The 23,083-nt window shown below is 38.8% G+C and overlaps 2 protein-coding genes across 5 annotated transcripts in view; both read right to left on the bottom strand.

The window, feature by feature from the left end:
• SCG5 (secretogranin V) overlaps window positions 1-3,207 on the bottom strand; it is an 85,405-nt gene extending 82,198 nt beyond the window's left edge. For both annotated transcript variants that reach the window (XM_006778117.2, XM_006778118.2), the window contains exons 1-2: window positions 3,087-3,207; window positions 1,363-1,595 (exon numbers count right to left, since the gene is read on the bottom strand). In XM_006778117.2, coding sequence (XP_006778180.1) covers window positions 1,363-1,588 — 226 coding nt within the window. In that variant the 5' untranslated portion in view covers window positions 1,589-1,595; window positions 3,087-3,207. The remainder of the gene's footprint in view (window positions 1-1,362; window positions 1,596-3,086) is intronic.
• A 2,430-nt stretch (window positions 3,208-5,637) lies between these two features.
• ARHGAP11A (Rho GTPase activating protein 11A) overlaps window positions 5,638-23,083 on the bottom strand; it is a 21,252-nt gene continuing 3,806 nt past the window's right edge. For 2 of the 3 annotated variants that reach the window (XM_006778116.2, XM_015557613.1), the window contains 8 exons: window positions 21,947-22,110; window positions 20,911-21,057; window positions 14,652-14,726; window positions 13,866-14,033; window positions 11,411-11,540; window positions 10,862-10,970; window positions 8,865-9,003; window positions 5,638-8,244 (listed from right to left, as the gene is read on the bottom strand). In XM_006778116.2, the coding sequence (XP_006778179.1) occupies window positions 6,662-8,244; window positions 8,865-9,003; window positions 10,862-10,970; window positions 11,411-11,540; window positions 13,866-14,033; window positions 14,652-14,726; window positions 20,911-21,057; window positions 21,947-22,110 (2,515 nt within the window). In that variant the 3' untranslated portion in view covers window positions 5,638-6,661. The remainder of the gene's footprint in view (window positions 8,245-8,864; window positions 9,004-10,861; window positions 10,971-11,410; window positions 11,541-13,865; window positions 14,034-14,651; window positions 14,727-20,910; window positions 21,058-21,946; window positions 22,111-23,083) is intronic. The other variant, XM_015557612.1, reaches the window with a different exon arrangement.

Raw genomic sequence — 23,083 nt, 5'->3', positions numbered from 1 at the left:
TTCTCTGCTTCCATGGCAGCAGCTTATCTGTTCATCTATAAAACACGTGCCATGATGTCTCGTGATAACCTATCCTCCTCCCAGCCCGCAAAAGTGAATCTTTAGGGCAGAACTGCCCTGGTCTCCTGCCCAGTGCCTGGCATATAGTGGCTGCTAAATAGCTGGCTATCAAGGGAAGAAAATGAGGCTCAAGATTCACACAGGCTTTTGATGCCAAGGAGCCGCTGTTTTTCCATATCAATGATCAGGCCTCAGGTATTAATAGAAACTCAGAAAGCCTTCTCCATGACAACGGGTGGGTGACTAACCTAGCACTTACTACTGCACTAAAAGGGCACATATTTACTGTCTCCAAAGAGCTGGTTTGAAAGGGATAGGGGTGCTCGAAGCGACAGATGGCATGAAGCCCTTTATGATTCAAGCCCTTCGCTAGGTTGCCATGCTTATTGATTCACATCATCCATGTCAATCCATTCCACAATTTAAATGTCAGCCTAAACAGACAAGAACTCCACAGAGTTAGTTTTACTCAATGGCTTCAAACTATGGGTAATAAGCCAGAAACGAGAATTGTATGTCAACAATATCCACAGCATTCACAGGACCCCATGGTAGAAAGCATTTTTAAGAAATTAAAAATTCAGGTAAAATTATGTACCATAATCCACAGGGAGTAGCACTTGCTGGGTGTGTGTTCTGAGAAAACTCAGGGAAATAATTTGCATTTTTCCTTAGGACCCACTCCCTGCAGTTAACTACTGCAGTACCCAGGCTACTGCGTTAGGGCTCCAGCTGAGCAGAGAAAGAGATCATTTCGATCTGGGGAGGACACAAAGCAAGGCATGGAAATAAGGGGCCTCTCCTGAGAGCTAGATTCCGATTTCCTCTGTAAATAAGTCATTACACAACAAAGTGCTGCTTTTTAATAAAAGCATTACAACCACATTGCTAGACAGAAAATTTCTGGGATGAAATGGTCTTGCCACAAAACAAGTTAATTAACATTTTTTTATAGTTTTAAATATTTTTGAACAGTTTCTGCCATAAACGCTTAACATCAGTGCCTCTTTTGGCTCTTTTGGGCTTATATGACGTCATCCCTAAGAACCAAATCGGAGCCTGCAGGTCCTACACTTTGAAGGTCTTTTATAAGCAGACAGCTGGGAACACAACTTCCCAGAGATCAGTATGGGCGAAGGCCTGGGCTGGGTGCCAGTCTTTCTGTAGAGCTGACACAGGACCTATATTCTCATGTGGATGTGTATACTGTGTAGGGTAAGAAGAAAGGGGAAATGGAGAGAGGAAGCAGAGTTTCCTCATATATACTCATGGCAACTGCAAAGTGGGGAGCACAGTACATACCTTCGATGCTCTGTGGGCCCACGAGATTCATGGCCTGGTGAGCTGGATACTCCACCCGGGGCCTGGCGATGCCCAGCTGCTCCATAACGCCATGGAGCAGCCTCTGCATGTCCGTTTCGGAGACCCGGTCGGGGGTCCTCGGGCTATAGGCAGATGTTGAAGTCCACCCAAAGGTCAACCAAAACATCAGGCCAGATAGCATGGTGGAGGCCATCCTGGAGACCATGTTTAACCTGCAGAAATCAGATCAAATTGCATCCGTCGGGCAACTGGCAACTGTGATGGTGCAGCCATGCGAAGTACTAATTTGAGGACCACCTAGAGAGGGGAAATTCCAGGAGTTTGCTTTTGCCTTAAATGTCCGCTCCAGCTGGGACATCTGCTGTGGGAAGGTGTTAAACAAACAAAGCAGCTGGAGGAGCCAGTTCCTTCTGACGAGCCTTCTTGGGAAGGTCGGCCAGGAATGGCAGTTCTCCTCCTTGCAGCTCCCTGCAAGCTGTGCAGCACCCCTAAACCCTACCACCCTCTTCCTCTTACTAAAACAAACAACAACATTTAACTTGTTTCAGTTTTGAGAAAGGGAGAGGGACATCTTGAGCCTGGGGGAGGGCGGAGTCTCAGAAAGGAGTTAGGAAGACACAGATGGTAAAGTAATACTTTAAGCAATAAGACAATTAAAAAATAAAATAAAATAAAAATAAAATAAAATTTAGCTTCCATATTAAAAAAATAAAAATAAAAAGAATCACAAGAAGGCTAGATCTAGTGGTGGAAGGAGCACTTTAGCTTAGCAGACATCTAATGCATTTGAGATCCTGAGAGGAAATGAAACACACACACCGCTCAGGTCTGCCCTGCAATCTGGAAGGGGAGATGAGGCAAGCTTGCTCTGTCACATGCAAAATCGGGTGATTTGGGGCAAAATCCTCAGTTTTCTTCTCTGCAAAAAGGGGATGAGAAAAGCATCTGGCTTGTAGGATTGTTGTGAGCAGAAGTGTGGGAACACCTGTGAGGAGGACTGGAGCCATGCCAGGCACAGAACCCCTACATTGCTTTATTATGTTGGCAATATTACCTCACGGCTCTGGACTTAGAATCTAGGCCAGTGAGTGATGAGAGGGAAGACAGAGAGGCGAGAGGGAGAAAACTAATCTGGGGAGTCGCTGTCCTAAATGTTGGCGTCAGTAGAGCCTGAGGCCTGCAGAACAAGGGGACAAACATTCACGGAGCTCCCCTCTGCGGCTGCTGATCTACGCTCCGGCAGGGGCCATGCAACCCCTTTCTTTTTACGTTCTCTATGCATTTCCCCCCTGAAACGGAAACATTCACAACCCCTCTCTTTTTCTGTATAGAAAAAGGCCTTTTCTACCCACCCCTGGATACAAAACCTGTTCCCCATCGAGCAAAACCTGCCATTCTGACAGGAAGGCCAGAGGCAGATGCCAGCTGCCAGCCATCTCCATCTTCCCTCCTCTGCACCGAATGCAGGATGCTTTGTTTCATGTACACGCCGATCACCACGGTTCTGATTTGACGAACTACACAATCCCCTCCTTTGGTACGCTTTCCCTCGTATTTGTAGCCGAACCTCCTAACCCCGCACCCACACTTTGCCCCCAGCCTCCAGCTCAAAGATTTCAGGACGCCCTTCCCGACTCCCCATCCCGAAGAACCCTCGGGTCTGTGCGGGGCCGCAGGCGGCCCAGCATCAGCGCAGGACTCACCCAGGGGCCAGAGGAGCCTGCGGCGGGTCTGGGCCTTGCTGGGGGTCGGGCAGCGCGGCGGTCTGAGTCTCTGGTGCGTCACACCTCCCTCCGCATCTTGGCTCCGCCCTGGCCCCGCCCGCAGCAGGTGGAGGCCGCCCAGCAAGGCCTCCCCTGAATGCAGCCAGATGCTGGCACCTCCCACCTGGACCCACACAGCGTTCACTCCGTGTATTCCACAAGCACATCTCCCAGAATCCTCTCTCCATAGACCCTTCTGGAAGTAACCCACCTTTTCTCACGCACTCATCTCAACAATGTGACAGGTCGCCACTGTGTACTTTGCCCCAAGAGCACATTTTTAATCCTGCCACCCTCTGGCATTTTGTGTTTTTAAGCCTTTCAGCTGTAAGAGGAAAAGGGACAATGGTAGGAGAAATAAATGTGAAGGGTCCTAAGAACTTTTAATGATGGCAACGATAGGGTAGGGTTTATCTTCAGGGTGCTTTTAGGAGCCCTTTCATTGGGAACCAGGCTCTTAAATAGAAAATGCTAGCAACTACACAATAAATATTGCAATTTTTTTTTTCAAGACTGGGGATGACTAAAGTACCTGGGTTCTGAGAATAACTGAGGAGGAACTTGACGGGTGTAGAATCCAGATTTCTTTACCCCCAGCTCAAATCCATGATCACCTACAGCAATGTCATGCAATGCTGAGGGGGGCGGGAAAATCATTCCTGAGACACATGGCCTTCTGGTTTGAAGCCAAGCCTCCTTCCTAGGCTTTTCTTCCGTGGATGCTCATTTCCAGCTTTTTGTTTCAGGATATACCCGATCAATAGTACAAATATAGTTTATTAGTTCTAGGTTCAAAGGCCAAGCTGGGAGTTTATTATTTATTATTCACCCATATTGAGGTTTTTTCTTTCAATTCTGAATTTTACTTTGACATTGTTATCTTCATTTTGTGCTTGGAAAAATAGAGAAGTTATTACAATTTACTGCTTTTGTGATGGAAATTTGACTGAAATACACCAAAATGTGTATGTTGCATAAAATCTGAAATTTAAAAAACAAAACGTCTACCATCTATATCCTGGGCCTGACGATTATCAAACTCCTTTATTAAGCCCTGGCTGGTGTTGCTACGTGGTTAGAGCATAAGTTGGGTGTGTGCAGGAGGCAACCAATTGATTTGTCTCTTACATTGATGTTTCTCCCTCACCCGCTTTCCCTCTCTATCACTCTCTAAAAATCAATGGAAAAAATATCCTTGGGTGAGGATAAACTAAAAAAAAAAAAAGCTTATATTAAATTCTTAGTGATTATAGGATGTTGTCAAGCAACCTAATTTAGTTCTATGTAACTGTAGTTTGCTGCTCATAATCAAAATAGATCTTTACTTGTAAGAAAGAACAATTAAAATAATCTTTGAAGTTAATGCACATTGGTTCTCAGAACTAGTATTTGACTTTTAACTTTATCATTTGATCAAATATTTCATGACACTGGGAACATTATTTTGTGGGGGAGGGGGGCAGGAGGGACAAAAAAACAGACTAAATCAAGTCTAAAACTCCAATTTCCTGACTCTTTTTCTCTAATTACCATACCTCCAAGCAATTCACTTTCAGCTAACATGGGTGTGACATGTGGGTAGGTTTTTTTATTGTTTTTAAAACCTCTCATTATTGATTCATCTCTCAGAAAAACCACTAATTCAGATGATTTCTACAGTTAATTTCCTATGCCTTTTTACTAGTCATCCAGTGCAACAATTTCATCCCCATGAATATACTAGTAAAAGGACATTAACGCATTTTTAAGTTTAAAAATTTCTTTGAACCAGACAACATATATCTCAGGGTTTATGAATACTTTCTATCTCTACTACTAGGTAAATACCATAAACACTGAAATGCACAGCCAATAAACACTACAAACCTGTTTTGATGTCAGATAAACATGATGTTTATATGTACAGATTTTTAGTCTTCAAATAAGTCAAATACTTACTAGTTCTGAGAAAGGGTTGATTCCTAGGTAATGAATACAGACAGGAAATAGCTTTGAAAGAAAGATGTACTGCTATCAAGTAGAACTCAGTGAAGCGAACATCTGATGACTTTAATCCTTTTCGGTCCAACCTCGAGGCTGACTCGACAGACCTGCACTAGGAGCAGGTCCAACGTCAAGCAATAAGAACATTAAAAAGTTCAACATTCAATCCCGTCAATTAATTTGGACCAGACTATTTGAATTCCAAAAATAACATTGGACCGCAAAGGGTTAAAGGCCTCATACATACACACTGTGAGTCTGGTTGCTGAGTAGGTGTGCAATGCTGTCCTATTCTGCCTCAACATCTGAATATGGCACTCTAACAATTGACTTACAAAACTATCTCTAATGGTAGATTCTGTCTTCATATTCCTTCCTCTAAAACTCAGTCTATACTCTATTGATAATTATATTCCTTCCTTAAATATTTGTAACTTCTAATAATTTAAAATATAAATATAGATTTGCTTGACAATTTGGGTTGAATTTCATTAGAATCTCAGGCAAGTTATTTTTCAGGAAGTTATCTTTAATATCTATGCTAAATAAATAACATTTACACACAAGACAAGCCATCATGGGCTTTTGTATGAATCCAAACTATAAGACTCCAAGGTAGTGGGCACACAGTGCAATATACAGGTTTTGTAACATGGAAATCCACACCTGAAACTTGTATGTTCATGTTGACCAATGTCACCTCAATAAATGAAAAAACATACAAAAGAATCCAAGGTAAATGTGGAGGTGCATCAAGTATTTCAAAGTCTAGAATCAATCATCTACATATAAGAAATCACCTTGATTAAAATTTTCAAGCTTATTTATTCCTCAATTTTAAATTCTGCATTGGACAAAACAGATATAAATGTATTTGTGCAAGTTACTTTTAAAAATATAGTATGGCTTAAAAGTCATCAATTATTCCTGCAGCAACACACTATATAAGCATACTTTAGCACTGCTCTACTTTAGCCATCATTCTTAAATGAACACCCTGTATACATCTACAGGCAATAGAAACCTCATTATTTTGCCCTGAATAGGAATAAAGGATTAAGATGCTATTGAAACAAGTTAATTTCTAGGGATTTGGGTAAAGACAATAAAAATTTAATGTAATTCAAGAAAGAAGACTTGCAAGTCTTATCTATTCCCTTTATATCCTAAACATTTCTTGTAGAAACCTTATCAGACTTAGGAGGAATAACAGGAAATAGACAGAACTTATTCTATTCTTCCCATCACACTTAAGACATAAAATTCATGCAATTTTAAAAAATTAATTTCTTATAAAGCCAGTCAATAATCTTTTAAAAAGTGTAACCTGTTTTAAAACATCACAATAAAATTAAAGTCTTAAATATTGCCATAATTAAGGAAAAGTAGTCATTTATACAAGCACAAGAATCCAAGTTGCTTGTGCAATGAAATTAAAAATCTATCATGTAACAATCATCCTGAGCTACAAATTAACAAGCACATCACCAACTGATTTTATTTACATTAATGACAAGTATAACATTTACCAATTACAAGTCTACAGGTTTACTTGTTGGTAGTAGTTGAGCTTTTCCAATAGGATTTTTGGGAGAACCTTTATACCAGACCCTTTCTCTTTCTGATGGCTTCCTAAGGATCCTGCTATTTATCCCAGAGAAGCCTGTATTATTATTTACAACAGATCTTAACATATCATGATTTGTCAGATCCTCCAAAGGACCCTTACTAGTAATTTGGCCATCAGATATCACTTTTTGTTTATAAACTCTGGTTGACCCAATCGAAGCATTCATAGAGTCTGGGTGCCTCTTCATCTGTGAGAAAGATTTAGAAGTTAATCCCATGCTTGATCTTGTAACTGCATCAACATTTGACTGTTTGCATGAAACAGACTTCCGTTCCTTAGGACCTGATTGGGTATGTGAAATTGAGGAATCGTTTGACGTACTTTCTATACAAGAGGGAAGAGCACTGTCACAGCTCACTGATTTAACCAGAGGAGAAGCAGTATCACCAAGATGTGCCAATTTGCGCCTTACAGGTTGTCTGTCATACTCCAACAAAGAATTAATTCTTCGGACAGACTGACGGACAGGTGTGCGCTGAAACTTAAGAGGTGATTTAACTTTTGTCCTATTTGATTCATTTAAAGAAAGCTTATTAAACCATTGTATGTGGTCTGAAACCTTTCCATGTTCTGTTACTTGTAAATGTTCAGATAGCCTTGTATCACACTTTTCCACCAGTGACTGCTGTGTAACCATTGTCACACGCCTAGGTTTTGATAAGCTGGTTGTATCACATGTAATCTGCTCTGAGGCAGAGGTGTTAGCTGCATCCTCCCTAGGAGGTGGGCAATTCAACAAGTTCTCTTCAATCATATTCTCCTCCTTTAATTTAGTATTTAGTTTATCCCTTGGGGACTGTTGTGTTTTTATCTGTTCATCACTGGGCAATTCTTGCTTGTTCAAGTCATCATTTGGCATATCTGAATGAATGATATCATCATGTCCCATCTTCATATTAGTTGAATAACATTTTATAGTTGCTTTTCTATCTAATTTTTGAGTTTGATGTTGTGAGAAGTCTCTTTCTGAAAAACTATTTTCACTTTTACCAGTGTGGTGTTCATTTGATTCTATCACAGTCAAATCATTACTTTCAAATAGATTTTCCCATGAGCTATATGCTATAGAAGATGTTTCATTTACTTTTACTTTCCCCACATTAATAATTGATGACTGCTTGTGGTTTATCAATGCATGAAGCTTACTTCCAGAATCAGAAAATGCTTTCTGAATTTTCACCAAAGTCTCTGTACTCAAGTTATTTTCATCCCCACTAAGAGAGCTTCTGGTTAGGTTATCATTATGCTTATTGTGTACATTAGAAGGGGTGAGTTCATATGAATTAATAGATGACTTTTCTACGATATCAGGCTCCAAACAAGAGTTTTCCACCTCAAGATTTCCCTCTATTGGAGAAGCTTCTTTTGCTTCTATTTCTCGAAAACTTGAATTACTAGGTCCAGTCCAAGACATTCGGTAACTTGTTCCATCCAGTTGCTCTGGAGTCAATAAATGTTCCTCAGACTTACTGATCTTTTTTGAACCTAAAATAAAACAGTTTGGGGTTTTTAATCATTTATATTTGACCTAGCTTTTACATTATTATCCAAATACATGGTGAATAAAGGTACTAAGCATTTAATTCTAATAAATAAGATTTGTTGCGAAGAATTTTTAAATGTCAAACTTTCATATTTATAAGCATCCTCCAATTATTCACAGAAAAATACAATGCCAATTCAAATTTTTCATTTAAACATGAATTTTAAATTTTCAGAACAGTTATTTAATATATTTTTATCATTAAAAAAGCAATGAAAGGACATGTGTAAATTATATCTCAATTAAGCTGGAAAACTTTTATTTTAAAAAACAACTAAATTAGTCCAGCTGGCGTGGCTCAGTGGTTGAGCATTGACCTATGAACCAGGAGGTTATGGTTCAATTCCCGGTGAGGGCATATGCCCATGTTGTGGGCTCAACCCCAGTAGAGGGCATGCAGGAGGCAGCCAATCAATAATTCTCTCTCATCATTGATGTTTCTCTCTCTCCCTCTCTCTCTCTACCTTCCTCTCTGAAATCAATGAAAATATATTAAAAAAACAACAACTAAAGTAGGTTTTTTGAGTAAAACTCTAATAATATCATGTAAATGTACCATTACCTTTCTTGGTTAACCTTTCGTCATTATCTGGGCTAAAAAGTAGACCCGTTTTTACAGATTCAATACTACTTTTTAAATTTTGTTGATTTGCAAGTCGTCGACCAACATTTTCATGTCTATTGACACCAGAATACCCATTCTGTACAGAAAAGAAAAATTGGAACATTTTTGTTAAAAAGTAAACCAGTTAATTTTCAAAATATTAAAACAAAATAAATCTTTTATTATCAAAATTCTAGTTAATTAAAAATAATATAATTGAGAAACAATTTTGTACCAAATACATTTGCATGTATGATAAAAACTATAAGCATTTGACTCAGCTCTTAGTTGATATTTTATAATGCAAAATAAAAAACTGCCTCACATCTTCATTAATTTAAAAAAAATTATGATGAGTCTTTGCCAGGGCCTATTCACAAAAGTGAAATGAAAAAGAAAAACAAAAAAATCTAAGGCCAAAATCTTACCTTCATGGAATTTATATTTTAGGTGGACAGATTTAGACTAGAAAATAATAATCAGTCAATTACATTGTATAATATATAATACAAAGGATGAAAAGTGTTATGGAGAAAAGTAAAGTAGGGTAAGAAGGATATGAAATGGTAAAAGATGGGGGTATAATTTCCAACAGAGTGATCATAAGAAGATGATCTGTGAGTAAAAAAAATGAGGGTGAGAGTCATGAACAAAACATTCCAGGGAGAGGAAAATGCCAGTGCAGGCTCTAAGGCTGAAGCCAGGTCTGGCATATTTGGCCTACAGCAAGGAGGCAAGAGTGGATGAAGCTGAGTAAGAACGAAGAGGGCTTAGAGGAGGCTGGGAGCAGGTCGTGTGCAGGGTTGCTGTTGATGGAATAACTTAGCTTTTTTTTTTTTTCAGAGTGAAATGAGGAGTTATTGGAGGGTTCTGAGTCAAGAAATGACATGACTTAACTTGTGTTTTAAAAGGATAATTTTGGCTAGAGTACAGCAGCAAGGTAGAAGCAGGTTGACCTACTAATAGAGACTTACTGCAGTAATACAAGTTCAAGATGACAGGACTTAAAGTTAAAAATATAGTACTGATGAAACTGATCTCAATATACTCGGAATGCAATAGTTAAGACAGGATTCCTAATGGTGTAGGCAGGGTGTGTGAGGGAAAGTGAGGAGTCAAGAATGCCTGCATGGTTTGGCCTAAGTGACTGAGTTGCCATAACTGGATGGTGAAGACTACAGGTAGGAGTGTGATTGGGGAAAGGGTAGGATTGGAGAAATAGAGGCAGTGAAGAAATGCATCTCAGACCTCTATTTGGGAAAGGTTACACTTGAGATGTCTACTGGATAGACACCCAACTATGAAGGTCAAGTAGGCAGATGTTAAGAAACAGACAAGTTGTTCAGGAGAGCATTCTGGGCTGGAGATACAAACTTGGAAGTCTCAAGTAAATATATGATGTTTAAAATTGATCATCACCTTTGAGTGAGTGAAGAAAGAAAAGAGAGGTCCAAAGATGAAGCTTTGGGAACTCTAATGCAAAGGAATTAGAAGAGTAACCAGCAAAGAAGGAAGAAACTCATGAGTAGTGTCCTTGAAGCAAGAAAAGAAAGTACAGAGGGATATCTGACCTCCAGTGAGGGAAGGGACTAGATAGGGTGGGGGAAGAAGGAGGGAGGAAAAAAAGAAAGTATGTTGAAGAGGAGCAAGTGATCAGCCAAGTCAAATGTTGCTGGTGGGTCAAGTCAAACAAGGACTGATCTTTGTCTAGTGGCTTGAGTGAGGATGAATTCATGGGTGACCACGAAGATATTTTCTGTGAGTGTTGAGGATGAAGGCCTCAATGGAATCGGAAAAGGAGGGACTAGAGATAGGCAAGTGTAAGAGTTTGGTATAAAGAGGAGTAGAGAATTGGAAAGTAGCTAGAGGAGAGGCAGGGTTGAGAGGGTCTTTCAGCATCAAATCTACAGCATTATGCTATGATAAACATCAATGAAATGGTGACAGACACTTACTGCATCTTTGCTACTTTTCCCCAGACTAAATTTCAAACGAAGAGGTCTTCGAACTTTTTCTTTACGACTGATTTTAGGAGAGAAGCAGCCTGCTTTTCCTGATTCTACCCTAAAAAAAAATGGAATTTAAAATATTAGTTTATAGCAAAAAAAATTGGAGAAACTTTTGCAAAATGAAATTTGAGAATGTCCAGAGCAAATCATATTTCTAAAATCAGTTAAGTTTTAAGTACCATATGTGAACACATTGTATTTGCACGCAAAAAGATTTTTTCCATCTATCACAAGAGTGATTTAGTCACTTATAAACCAGAATCATCAGAATAAACTAGCTTTTTAAATTAACCAGAAATTTAAAAATTACACATATCGACTTGAAGTAGGATTTCAAGCAAGTAAATGATTCAAATTAGGAATCTTTCTCTGGAGAATATATAAAGGGCACCTGGTTAATAACGCAGAAAACATTTTTTTTTATTATGATTCTTGGTATAAAGACAAAATATTTTATTAGCTATATACATCAAATATTTATTCAATGAAAATTACCTGCAAACTTTTTTGCTTGCAATCCTTTTACTTCGCCGTGGTACATCTGTACTGATCAAAAGATTTCCACTGATGGCTACAGGGGAAAGTGAACTCTGAGATGACACCTCTGGGCTTGTATCAAAGTGAACTATAAAAACAATCACATGTAATATACCACACACACTTATTTTCTTTTTCAAATATAAACTATTAATATTGATTAGACTTAAAGCCACAAGAAAAGTCATATCACTTCTGCTTAAAAATTTTAGGGGCCAAATAACCCAACTCAACTAAAAAAAGAATCAATTTTCTTTTTAGTAGAAATGAATGGGCAGATTAACCATTGCTTGCACATTAGAGTTTTAAACTTGTCTAAGAATACAAAGGAGTGGCACTGTTGCAGATTGGAGAAAGATAAGCTTACGAGACAGTCTGTCTGTCTCACCATTTACTAATGACTTGAGGCTTTGAAAATGGATTTCTATAGCAAATATAAGTATTATTGTAATATATATAAAATGCCCAGTAAAGTATCTGATATGTAATATTAAATACTATTACTAAAAATAAACTATTGAAAAGCAATTTAGAGTCTGAGTATCCAGTACGCACCTGCTAGCCAACTGCTGTCTGACTTGAATATAACTTGTCTAATATTTTTAGCAAGAAAATAATCTATAACACATCCAACCACTTGTCTACTGTCATGTTCCATGCTAAAAACTGATGGTTACAACAGCTCATTTTGATCAAGTTATTTTAACACTATAACTGACTATAAAAGAAATGAGGAAAAAAGTAAAATAATTATAAAATAAAGCTCCATATACATTTGACTTACATTTGAATTATGCCTAAGACATACTCCACAAGCGTGAACCCTCTTGTCATTTGTTTTGATACATTCACATGGGTCCCCAGAGTCATCCAAGTGTTTTTCAGTTATAAAAATAGTTAATAATACAACCATTACAGTGCTTGGGGTGTGTGCACTTGGCTAAATAAAATTTTGGAGGCCAGTATAATGTATCCAATATGACACAGGTAGCTTTATCCTAGGGCTGCAGTGATCATAAGAAGGCACAGCCAGAATACATGGCATAATGCAAAGTTATCACATATGTAAGAAAGAAATTGTATATAGGTACTCACGGACTTTAGATAATATTGCCTTTATAACATTTAAAAAAACATTTTGCAAATGAAATTTATTGAATTGTGCCTGAGAAAGTAGGATACGAGAAAAAAAAAGTGAGCCCTAGCCAGTATGGGTCAGTAGTTGAAGTGTCTGCTCACAAACTGAAGGATCCTGGGTTTGATTCTGGTCAAAGGCACACACCTCAGTTGCAGGCTCTATCCCTCATTGAAAAGCAATTTAGAGTCTGAGTATCCAGTATGCACCTGCTAGCCAACTGCTGTCTGGCTTGAATATAACTTGTCTCTCCCCTTCCCTTCCACTCTCTAAAAATCAATGGAAAAATATCTTCAGGTGAGGACTAACAACAATAAAGAGGCAAGTTACAATAATAGGATTACTGTTGTTTAATGTTTTATTTAAAAAATTCACTGATTAAGCAGGTTCATAGTAATGTTACAATAACACAAGAATGCTTAACCTTATTTGGGGGAAGTTTAGAGAAAAGGAGTCAGCAGATCATCCTTGGGGACAATGTAATGCGAATAAGCAAAGGTGGGTAGAACCACACTTCACATGTGCCATTTGGAAAAAGTCCTCCAAAATGGAAAAGCCTTTAATTTTCAAAAAACGAAACCCAAAGTTACTTTGAAATAAATTGAAGTCTTCAACTTATGAATACTGAAAAAGCTACAGACATAGCCTCAAGATTCTTATTATTACACATTAATGAACCAAGAGAACCTGTTAAGGACCATAGAGAACAAATTGCTATTGTTTTCAATTTTTAATAAAACAAACAAGGAAAATATAAACTTTTTAAATAAACAAAAGAGAGGCCTTTGAGAAGAGCTAATAACCCAGCTAATGAATTCAAAATGGAACTCTTAACATTGTCAGAAACCAGCCAATAAAAATCTAAAAGAGGTAGAGATTACTCACATTTTGACTAAATGTGAGACAAATATGAGATGGAAGACCAACCTTGGACAACCTCAACTCAACAGAAGACAGCAATACAGCTATAGCTACAGATCCAGAAGAATTCAGTATGTCCAATCACATAAAATCTGAGCATAGATGCTATCCACAGAAGCCAGACTCTCCCTCCCAGTTATTTCTCATAACTTTCAATGGGCATGGCCATAAACCACATGCACGTCAATTATACCGATCAGTCTATTTTAAAATTTAGGGGACTTTATAAAAATTCACGTTTAATAAAATATAAAGCTCTGGCTCCTCAAGGGCAGTATTAACATGAAATAGCACTTTACCCAGAACAGGCACTTACGTTAATGTTTACAACCCAATTATATAAATCACACTTGTTACCTGATACTGGTGTAGAACTGGTACTGAAGAGATTACTTGGCAACAACTCAAAATTAAAATTGTGCTTGATGGACTTCCTTTTTTTACTTGAGCAACCATGAGAAGAATCTACTGGCAGTTTGCGCTTAGCATTCGGTGTAAGAATCACTGGAGATTCAGACAGCTGAGCTGAAAAACACCCACAATTTATTGTTTCTCCCACAATGTTGATAAAATAAAAAAGCTTTATAAATTTATTCTTATAAAACTATTACTTAGGACTAAGCAAAGAATGGAGTGATATATGTTCACATTATCAAATACATGCTATAAAACTAAATTAATATCATTAATTCTGTAAAATAAAAATAGGCAAGCTGTAGTAACTTGAGCAAAATATACTAAAAGATGCATATAATTCACATTAAAGAATATTAACATAGGGAAGAAAATTATAATTGTCTGTTACTGGGCTAAATAATTTCAGCCACAAGCAAACCAACATAAAAAAAAAAAGGGAGAGGGTCACATATACTAATAAACTTCTGGTTCTAAAACAAAAATAAAATTGAGTTATTTTTACATGTTCAATAACATCTAACTTATAAGCAACAGAAAAGCATGATTTAGAAGATTAAAGATAAAATAGACTAAAAGAAATTCTTATCTATAATTTTGGGTTTATTATATCCAATGTAATTAGCAAGTCACAGCATAGTATTATAGTACAGTATCTCCACTGAAAATATTGGATTTGATTAAACCAAAATAACTCAGAAATTTTCATTAAATACATATAACACTTACTGATTCTTTCTTGTTGAGGTGTAACAGAGGGTGTTCTGTTATATTTAAGCTTATTTAGTGCTCCACTGACAAAATCTGAAATGCAAGGCATAATCATATAATTAATTATAACATTTACCTAACTTTCACCAATAATTCATATTGATATTTGTGGTCTTCTAGAATCTACATTTGTATCAACATACGTTTTTAAGGTCACTTAAGGTTATTATTTCAAAATAGGAAAAAACCTAAATGGTATTTTTTATTCCATTTCACTTATACTCTGATCTCTCTTTCAAAAAATAACAGATATACAATACCAAATGAAATGTAAAATACTTACGATGTACAGAAGGAGTATGGAAGAGGAAAGCATTACTTGTTGAGGAAGGGGAAGTGGCAATAAGAGAAAAAGCTTTGCAGGGTAAGTAAAACCTGGCCTGTGTTCTGAAGGATTAGGTGTTGATTTGAGGCAAGGTGAACAGCATATGCATAGGCATGTAAGTAAACACAAGATTTATGTATACTAGAAACTAGCAGATCTTTTTAAAAATGTTTTTATTGATTTATTTTAGAGAGAAAGGAAGGGAGAAGAATAGAGAGATAGAAACATTGATGAGAGAGCAACATCAAAGATCGGCTGCCTCCTGCACGCCCCCAGCTGGGGATGGAGCCCGCAACCCAGGCATGTGCCCTGACTGGGAATGGAACTGGTGACCTCTTAGTTCATAGGTCAACACACAACCAGAGCTACAATGGCTGGGTGAAACCAAGTAGTTTGATATTGCTAGAGCAAACAGTGAACAGTAGATAAGGTAAAAGATAAGCCTTTTTTAAGTAGTATCTTGTGGTTTGTTTGTTTTTAATTCTTCCCTTTATTTTATTATTTTCCACCACTATTTATCTCCCACATATCCTCTTCCACCTCCAACCACCACCCTTCCCCCCACAGTCACAAAAATTCAGGAATTTGTATCATCCTTGTGCAAGGGTCATGCTAATCTTCTCTGTATCATTCCAATTTTTAGTGTATGTGCTGCTGAAGTGAACGTAAGATAACCCTTTTTATATCAGGAAGAGGGCTTGTGTGTCATTTTGAAAAACTTGAACTTCTTTCTCCAAAGGCAAAACTGTCTGATCCACATTTTAGAAAAATTGCTCTGACAGCAGTGTGAAAGACAGACCTGAGGCAGCAAGCCTCCTTAGAGGCAGGTCAACTAGCTGAAGGTTCTTCTAAGTATGTTACTAAGTCATTCAACAAGTATTTAATTTGTTCCTATAATGTGTCAAGCACTGCACTAGCATTAGAGATACAACAGTGACCAAAACAGTCTGCCTTTATGGAACTTATTCTCAGAGAGGAAACAAGTACACTAAGGAAATACTAAATACATCATGACAAGTGGGTTAAATAATATAACTGATTTATACTGGGGAGTCAAAGGTATTCCTGAGGAAGTGATAGTTGAGACCTGAAGGAAGAGTGGAAATTAGCCAGACAGCAGATGAAGGTCTGAACAGGGACAGAACAGTGGAAAATGGAGGCAGGAATAATTTAGGAGATCAAAGTTACAAGATTTGGTGAACAGTGAGATGTGGGGAAAATTCTGACTTGCTGAGTCAGTAGATAATGGTGCCACCAAAAAAAACAAGGGACATTATGAAATAAGAGTTAGACATGTCTATGAAACACTGAGATGATATAAATCCATTTGTGTAAAATCTAGGCCAGAGAAGTAGATTTGGGAATCATCAGCCCAGAAATGGTAGTTTTTAAAAATGACAATGAATGAGATCATTTAAAAAGAGGACAAAGCCCAGCCAGCATGGCTCAGTGATTGAACACAGACCTATGAACCAGGAGGTCACGGTTTGATTCCTGGTCTCCCGGCTTGTGGGTTTGCTCCCCAGTATGGGGTGTGCAGGAGGCAGCTGATCAATGATTCTTTCTCATCATTGATGTTTCTATCTCTCTCTCCCTCCTCTCTGAAATCAATATAAATCTATTTTAAAAATAAACAAATAAATAGAGGACAAAGAGTAAGAAGATCAAGTATGAAAGAATGGAACATTCAAGAGGTGGTCAGAAAAAAATCCAGAAAAATGAGACAGAACAAATGACTTAAGAGGCAATAAAACCACCAAAGCATAGTATTCCAAACAAAACCAAAAATAAACAAATAAAAAAGGAGAGGGGAAAAAAATCAGGAAAGACAGGACATAATCAAATAGTCAGAGATTCTCAATAATACAAGCCAAAAAATATACACTGGATTTAACTATATAAGAAATTGTGACTTCCACAGGAATACTTTCATGCAAAAATGTACCCCTAATTTTTAGTCACAATGAAACAAAAAAATCTCTTAAATATGTTAATCAACAAACAACAAGTGCTGGAGAGGATGTGGAGAAAAAGAACACTCGTGCACTGCTGGTGGGAATGCAGACTGGTGCAGCCACTGTGGAGAACAGTATGGAGTTTCCTCAAAAAATTAAAAATGGAACTCCCATTCGAGACAACAGGGGGATGAGAGCATGAGTTGGGGGGGAAGGGGAGAAGTTGAGGGTTAATGGGGGGATGAGGACACATTTGTAATACCTTAACCAATACAGAAATTAAAGATTAAAAAAAAAATAAAGAAATACAACTTCTGAGATTCCAAGGTAAAAAAAATGTTAATTAGCAAATATCACTCAACGTAGTTATTTACTAGTAAATTCAAGCTCAGCTATAGCTCACTTATGTATTGAGAAACCTTACACTCGCAAGTGAAATATATACAAACCAGGAGAATACTGAAAACCTCCAAGAGCCAAAAATAGGCAATGCTCTAACTTGCAGGCAATGGCTAACCAAGCCAACCTTTATGAAACCTGGGCAGATAAACAAGGTTAATATGGGAGAGGAAAAAGAAAAAAGAAAGGAAAAGAAGAGAAACAAGATGCAGAGCAGAAGACAGAGAGCAACAGATTCAGCCACAGCAGATAAACACAATTAGACCAGCAGAGCAAAACCAGGAGTATGGAAAGACAAACTGTTCCCTCCATAATCTGAGACCGTCCTTGGAGCATAATGGGCCACACTGAAAGTACAGACCACCTCTCTAGAGGCCTGGTGCACAAAAATCGTGCACTCTGGGGAGATGGGGCCCTCAGCCCAGCGTGCGCCCTCTCAGTCTGGGAGCCCTCAGGGGATGTCCGACTGACAGCGTAGGCCTGCTCAAAGCAGACATCCATTGCCACGGAGGCAGGAGGGGCTCCCACCACTGTCACTGCGTTTGCCAGCTGGGAGCCCAGCTTCTGGTTGAGTGGTGCTCCCCCTGTGGGAGCGCACTGACCACCAGGGGGCAGCTCTTGCATTGAGCATCTGCCCCCTGGTGGTCAGTGTGCGTCATAATGACCAGTTGTTCCGCGGTTCGGTCTATTTGCATATTAGCCTTTAATTATACACTAGAAGCCCCATGCATGAGATTCGTGCAAGAGTAGGCCTTCCTTCCCCTGGCTGCTGGCATCTGCTTCCCTCAGGCCACCGGCAGGCACCCGGGACCCGGGCTTCCCTCGCATCTCCAGCTTTGTCCAGAAGGATGTCTGGTCTAATTAGCATATTATGCTTTTATTATTATAGAGGATTTCAGGGCATCATATTAATTGAATCAGTTCAGTGCTGCATCAGTGTCCATGAAAGACATTCGTTAACACAAAGACAATGCCAAGGAGCCCACACACTCACATACACAGGCAAGAATGGGACAATTATGATAGACCAAATTCCTCCTACTTATTTTAAGAGTGTGCTCATAAATTCTGTGTACATTCTGGAGCAATACAATTATTGAAAATTGTCATATATAGCATAAAGTTAAGGAATAAGTAACTACCTCTTATAACAACAAAATAAAAGTTCTAGAGTTTGGTTGTACAATGTGAATGTACTGAACACTACTGAAGTGTACACTTAAAATGGTTAAGGTGGTAAATTTTGTTTTATTTTTCCACAATTTAAAAAGTAAAAAAAAAAAAGTCAAAAGATTCTTTAAAGCTACTGCAAATCAGATCACAGTGATGTTTGTGGCATTTCAAAGTCTGATATTAAAAAGAAAGAAGGCTAACTATAACATAAAAAATAAACACTAGTCTGGCTGGTATGACTCAGTGGTTGGGGGTCATGTTTACACTTTTATTTTTTAAAGAATAATGCCTAGCCCTAGCTGGTTTGGCTCAGTGGATAGAGCGTTGGCCAGTGGACTGAAGGATCCCGGGTTTGATTCCAGGCAAGGGCACATGTGTAAGTTGTGGGCTCAATCCCCAGTAGAGGGTGTGCAGGAGGGAGTTGATCAATGATACTTTCTCATCATTGATGTTTCTATCTCTCTCTCCCTCTCCCTTCCTCTCTGAAATGTATTTAAAAAAAAAAAAAAGAAGAAGAATGCCTAGTAGGCCCTCTCTTACTAAAGTGGAACTGACGTGGTTAAATAGGAAAATTGTTATTAAATAATTTGCATGAATCTGAAACTGACATTTGAGAGTTAACAGTGAATGAGAGAGATCCAGTGTTCAACTATTTAGATGAGGTAACAAACTATAAGGAAGTAGGGTAGTAAAGATAATCTGTGTCTTAAAATAGCTACATTTGGGATAGGAAGAAGTTTAATGGGTTGAATTGTGTCCTCCAAGATATGTTTAAGTCCTAACTCCCAGTACTTGAGAATGTGACCTTATTGCAATTATGGTCTCTGCAGTTGTACTCAAGTTTTGTTTCAAGCCATCCAGTTTGTTGTACTTTGTTATAGTAGCCCTAGGAAACTGATGCAGAAGGCATAAGAAATCTATACAGGAAGCAAAGAAAAAATAGAAGGGAATTCTATATAAACCAATAGTTAAAAGAAATGGGGTAGTTAATGACAACTGGTTCCAATACTCAAAAGATAAGAAAGTTTCCAAGATAATTGGAGGAGATACGGCCACAGACTTCTTCATCAAGGAGATGAGGCCCTGGCCAGTGTTTCTCAGCGCTTTTAGAGCATCAGCCTGTACACGGGAGGGTGGCAGGTTTTATTTCCCATCAAGGGCATGTACCTAGGTTGCGGGTTCAATCCCTGGCCCGTCAGGATGCATGCGGGAGACAACCTATCGATGTGTCTCTCTCATATCTCTCCCTCTCCTTACCTCTCCATCCCTCCTTTCTACTCTCTAAAAAATAAATGGAAAAAATATCCTCAGGTGAGAATTAAAAAAATTAAATTAAAAAAAGCAGCTGAAAAGTATTATAATTGATTTCACTACAATGGAACCCTGGATTTTTTTGTTTCTTCCTTGGTAATGTTCCAACATTATTTAATTCATATTCCTAACTAATTCATATCACTTTCAAATCATTATCTCACACCTGGATTATTGCCCCACATTTCTGACCATTCTCCCTACCTCCAGGTCTCAGTTCTTCAAACTAGGTAACTTTCTAAAATACAGTAGGTCCTCGGGTTACGTTGGAGATCCATTCCTAGGGCACGACGTAATGTGATTTTCACCGTAAGTCGGAACCCACCTATATAAGCACCTATGTCACTCACATGGAGCACATACACAGCAGTAATGAAGTGAAACAGTAAAAAAAATGTAAAAGAAAGATAACAATTCCTGACCTTTACTTGTGGCAAATAAAGAAAAAACTAAGTACATATGTACATACGTCAAAATGATGGAACTTTTTTTTTAATAAATGGGAGATGGCGATGTATGTTGAGTTTGATGGAACCCAAGGACTGCCATATTTTTAATCATGTTATGACTTCAATGGTTCTCTAATACTCAATGTTCTAATTCTTTAGCCTGACATTGAGCTCACCATAGTATCATCCTAATCCTTAGGATGAACACTTCAAGTCACGTTGGTCTTTTTACAGACACTGATTACTTCTTTCTTACAGAAATATTTTTTCATAGCATTCTTCTCATCTAGAGTAAGATACAATTATTCTGGTCCTCCACCCAATACCCCTTACATTTTACCTTTTCTTCAAGAAGGCTCACTTTGAAGAGCCCTGACCATTATAATCCTGGGAACTTTTCTCATTTGGTTTGTGCTGAAAATCTAGCACTTAATATTAGATTATACTGTCACTTTTACTTTTCACATGCATATGTCATGCCGTTCTAACTATGCTGTAAGCACCAAAATGGCATACACCATAGTTTCTACTTCTTTATAGTCAAGCAAATTTCAGATAAAGCAAATTGCTGTACCTCCCTAAAACAAACTGTCACTCCTCCTTACCTCCTACACTTTGTCTTCGCTTTCTCTTACAGTCACCAGGAGTTTCATATTGACCTTCTTCAAAGCCTTCCAGTGATGGAGTAGCACAGAGACCATCAATACCCAACATAGGCGGTATCTTTTCCATGATAAAATCTGGAACATGTCCTAAAAGAAAATGTTCACAATTAAGATCTTTCCTCTACTTGCCCCCCACCCCCAAAATGTTTCAATAGTATATATCAACTTTCTAACAGTTGTCTTCATAATTCACTTGAAGAAGCTGGGATCTCCCTCACTTGAATAAATCCTATCTATACTAATAAAAGGGTAATATGCTAATTAGACCGGACATCTTCCTGACAAAACCACGGTGGTGGGGGCTGAGGCAGAGGCAGTTAGGGGAGATCAGGCCAGCAGGGGAGGGCAGTTAGGAGTGATCAGGCCGGCAGGGGAATGCAATTGGGGTTTCACTTGAAGAAGCTGGGATCTCCCTCACTTGAATAAATCCTATCTATACTAATAAAAGGGTAATATGCTAATTAGACCGGACATCTTCCTGACAAAACCACTGTGGTGGGGGCTGAGGCAGAGGCAGTTAGGGGAGATCAGGCCAGCAGGGGAGGGCAGTTAGGGGTGATCAGGCCGGCAGGGGAATGCAATTGGGGCGATCTGGCAAGCAGGCAGAAGCGATTAGGGACATCAGGCAGGCAGGCAGAGAGGTTAGGGGCAATCAGGCAGGCAGGGGAGCAGTTAGGGGCATCAGACAGGCAGGCAGAGTGGTTAGGGGCGATCAGGCAGGGAGGCAGAGTGGTTAGGGGTGATCAGGCTGGCAGGCAGGTGAGCAGTTAGGAGCCAATGGTCCCAGATGGTGAGAGGGATGTCTGACTGCCGAACGGCCCAATCCCGCAGGAATCAGGCCTAAATCGGCAGTCAGACATCCCCCAAGGGGTCCCGGATTGGAGAGGGTGCAGGCCGGGCCGAGGGACCCCCCTCTCCCGTGCACGAATTTCATGCACCGGGCCTCTAGTTACTTAATAATGCAACTACATCTTACCAATATCTGATGCATAATCAATAAAAGTCTGTACTACTGCAGCCTGCAATCGTAGCTTTTTTTCTGTGTTGGCAGACATCTTTTCATGTACTTCGCTTGTCTGAAGAAGATTTGGTGCAAATATCACTGCAAGATTGCTGCTATCCATCTTATTCTCACTGGACCTAAATGAAAAAAAGCTTTTATGAGATGGCACCAAAGATAAAAATTAAAATAAAGTATTAAGTATATTTTGAAGACCTTTTACTTTTCCAGTCCAACACAAGTCACAATATAGTTACCCTTCATCTACCCATCTACATGATCAGGTTGAATAAAGATAGAACCAGAAATACACAGCTTCTGTGTGCTTAGATACACATCATCAAAATCATGCAAACATAGAGCCCACACTTTGTTTTTCCACACAAATTGAACATGTCTGATTTTCAAACCCACACACAGAAAATCTGAAGTATTAGAAGGCAGGAAGTATGTTTAGAAGAAGCAGGCTCATTGACAGCAAAGAGAAGAGAAATTTGAAGAGCAAAACACAAATATTTTAAAAACACAGTAATCTGAAACCATTCAGTGGACAAAGAATCCTACAATCACCAATAAGCTGTCCAGGCATTCATAATGATCACAGAGAAGACATAGTAAATCATTTGGTATATTGTTTTTTCTATACAGGATAGACTTCTTATGGAAAGGAAATATATAATACTAGAGGCCTGGTGCACAAAATTCATGCAGGGGAGGAGGCGAGGGTGAAGGGTGGCATCCCCTCTACCTGGCCTGTGCCGTTGGGGGATGTTGTCCGATTGCCGGTTTAGGCCAGTGGGGATCAGGCCTAAACCGGCAGCTGGACATCCCCCTCACTATCTAGGACACTGCATGCACCATACTCATACAGGTAAAAGGCATCTTGCTGTTGTATGGGGAGCTACATTTTTTTTGCCCTGATTATAAATAGTAATACATAACATGATCCTTCTGAGGCAGTAGTACCATTTTCCCCATCTTGTGGGTGGAAGAACTGAAGCAGAGAGAAGTTAAGTAACTGGCTTTGTCACACAGTTATAAGTGTCAGAATCAGGGCTGACACAAAATGTGCAAGCCAGAGTCCATGCATGTCATTGCTGCATCATCCATTTT

This window comes from Myotis davidii, unplaced genomic scaffold (genome assembly GCF_000327345.1).
Source record: "Myotis davidii unplaced genomic scaffold, ASM32734v1 scaffold46, whole genome shotgun sequence".
NCBI classification, from domain to species: domain Eukaryota; kingdom Metazoa; phylum Chordata; class Mammalia; order Chiroptera; family Vespertilionidae; genus Myotis; species Myotis davidii.
This window is presented reverse-complemented; position numbering and strand designations above follow the sequence as displayed.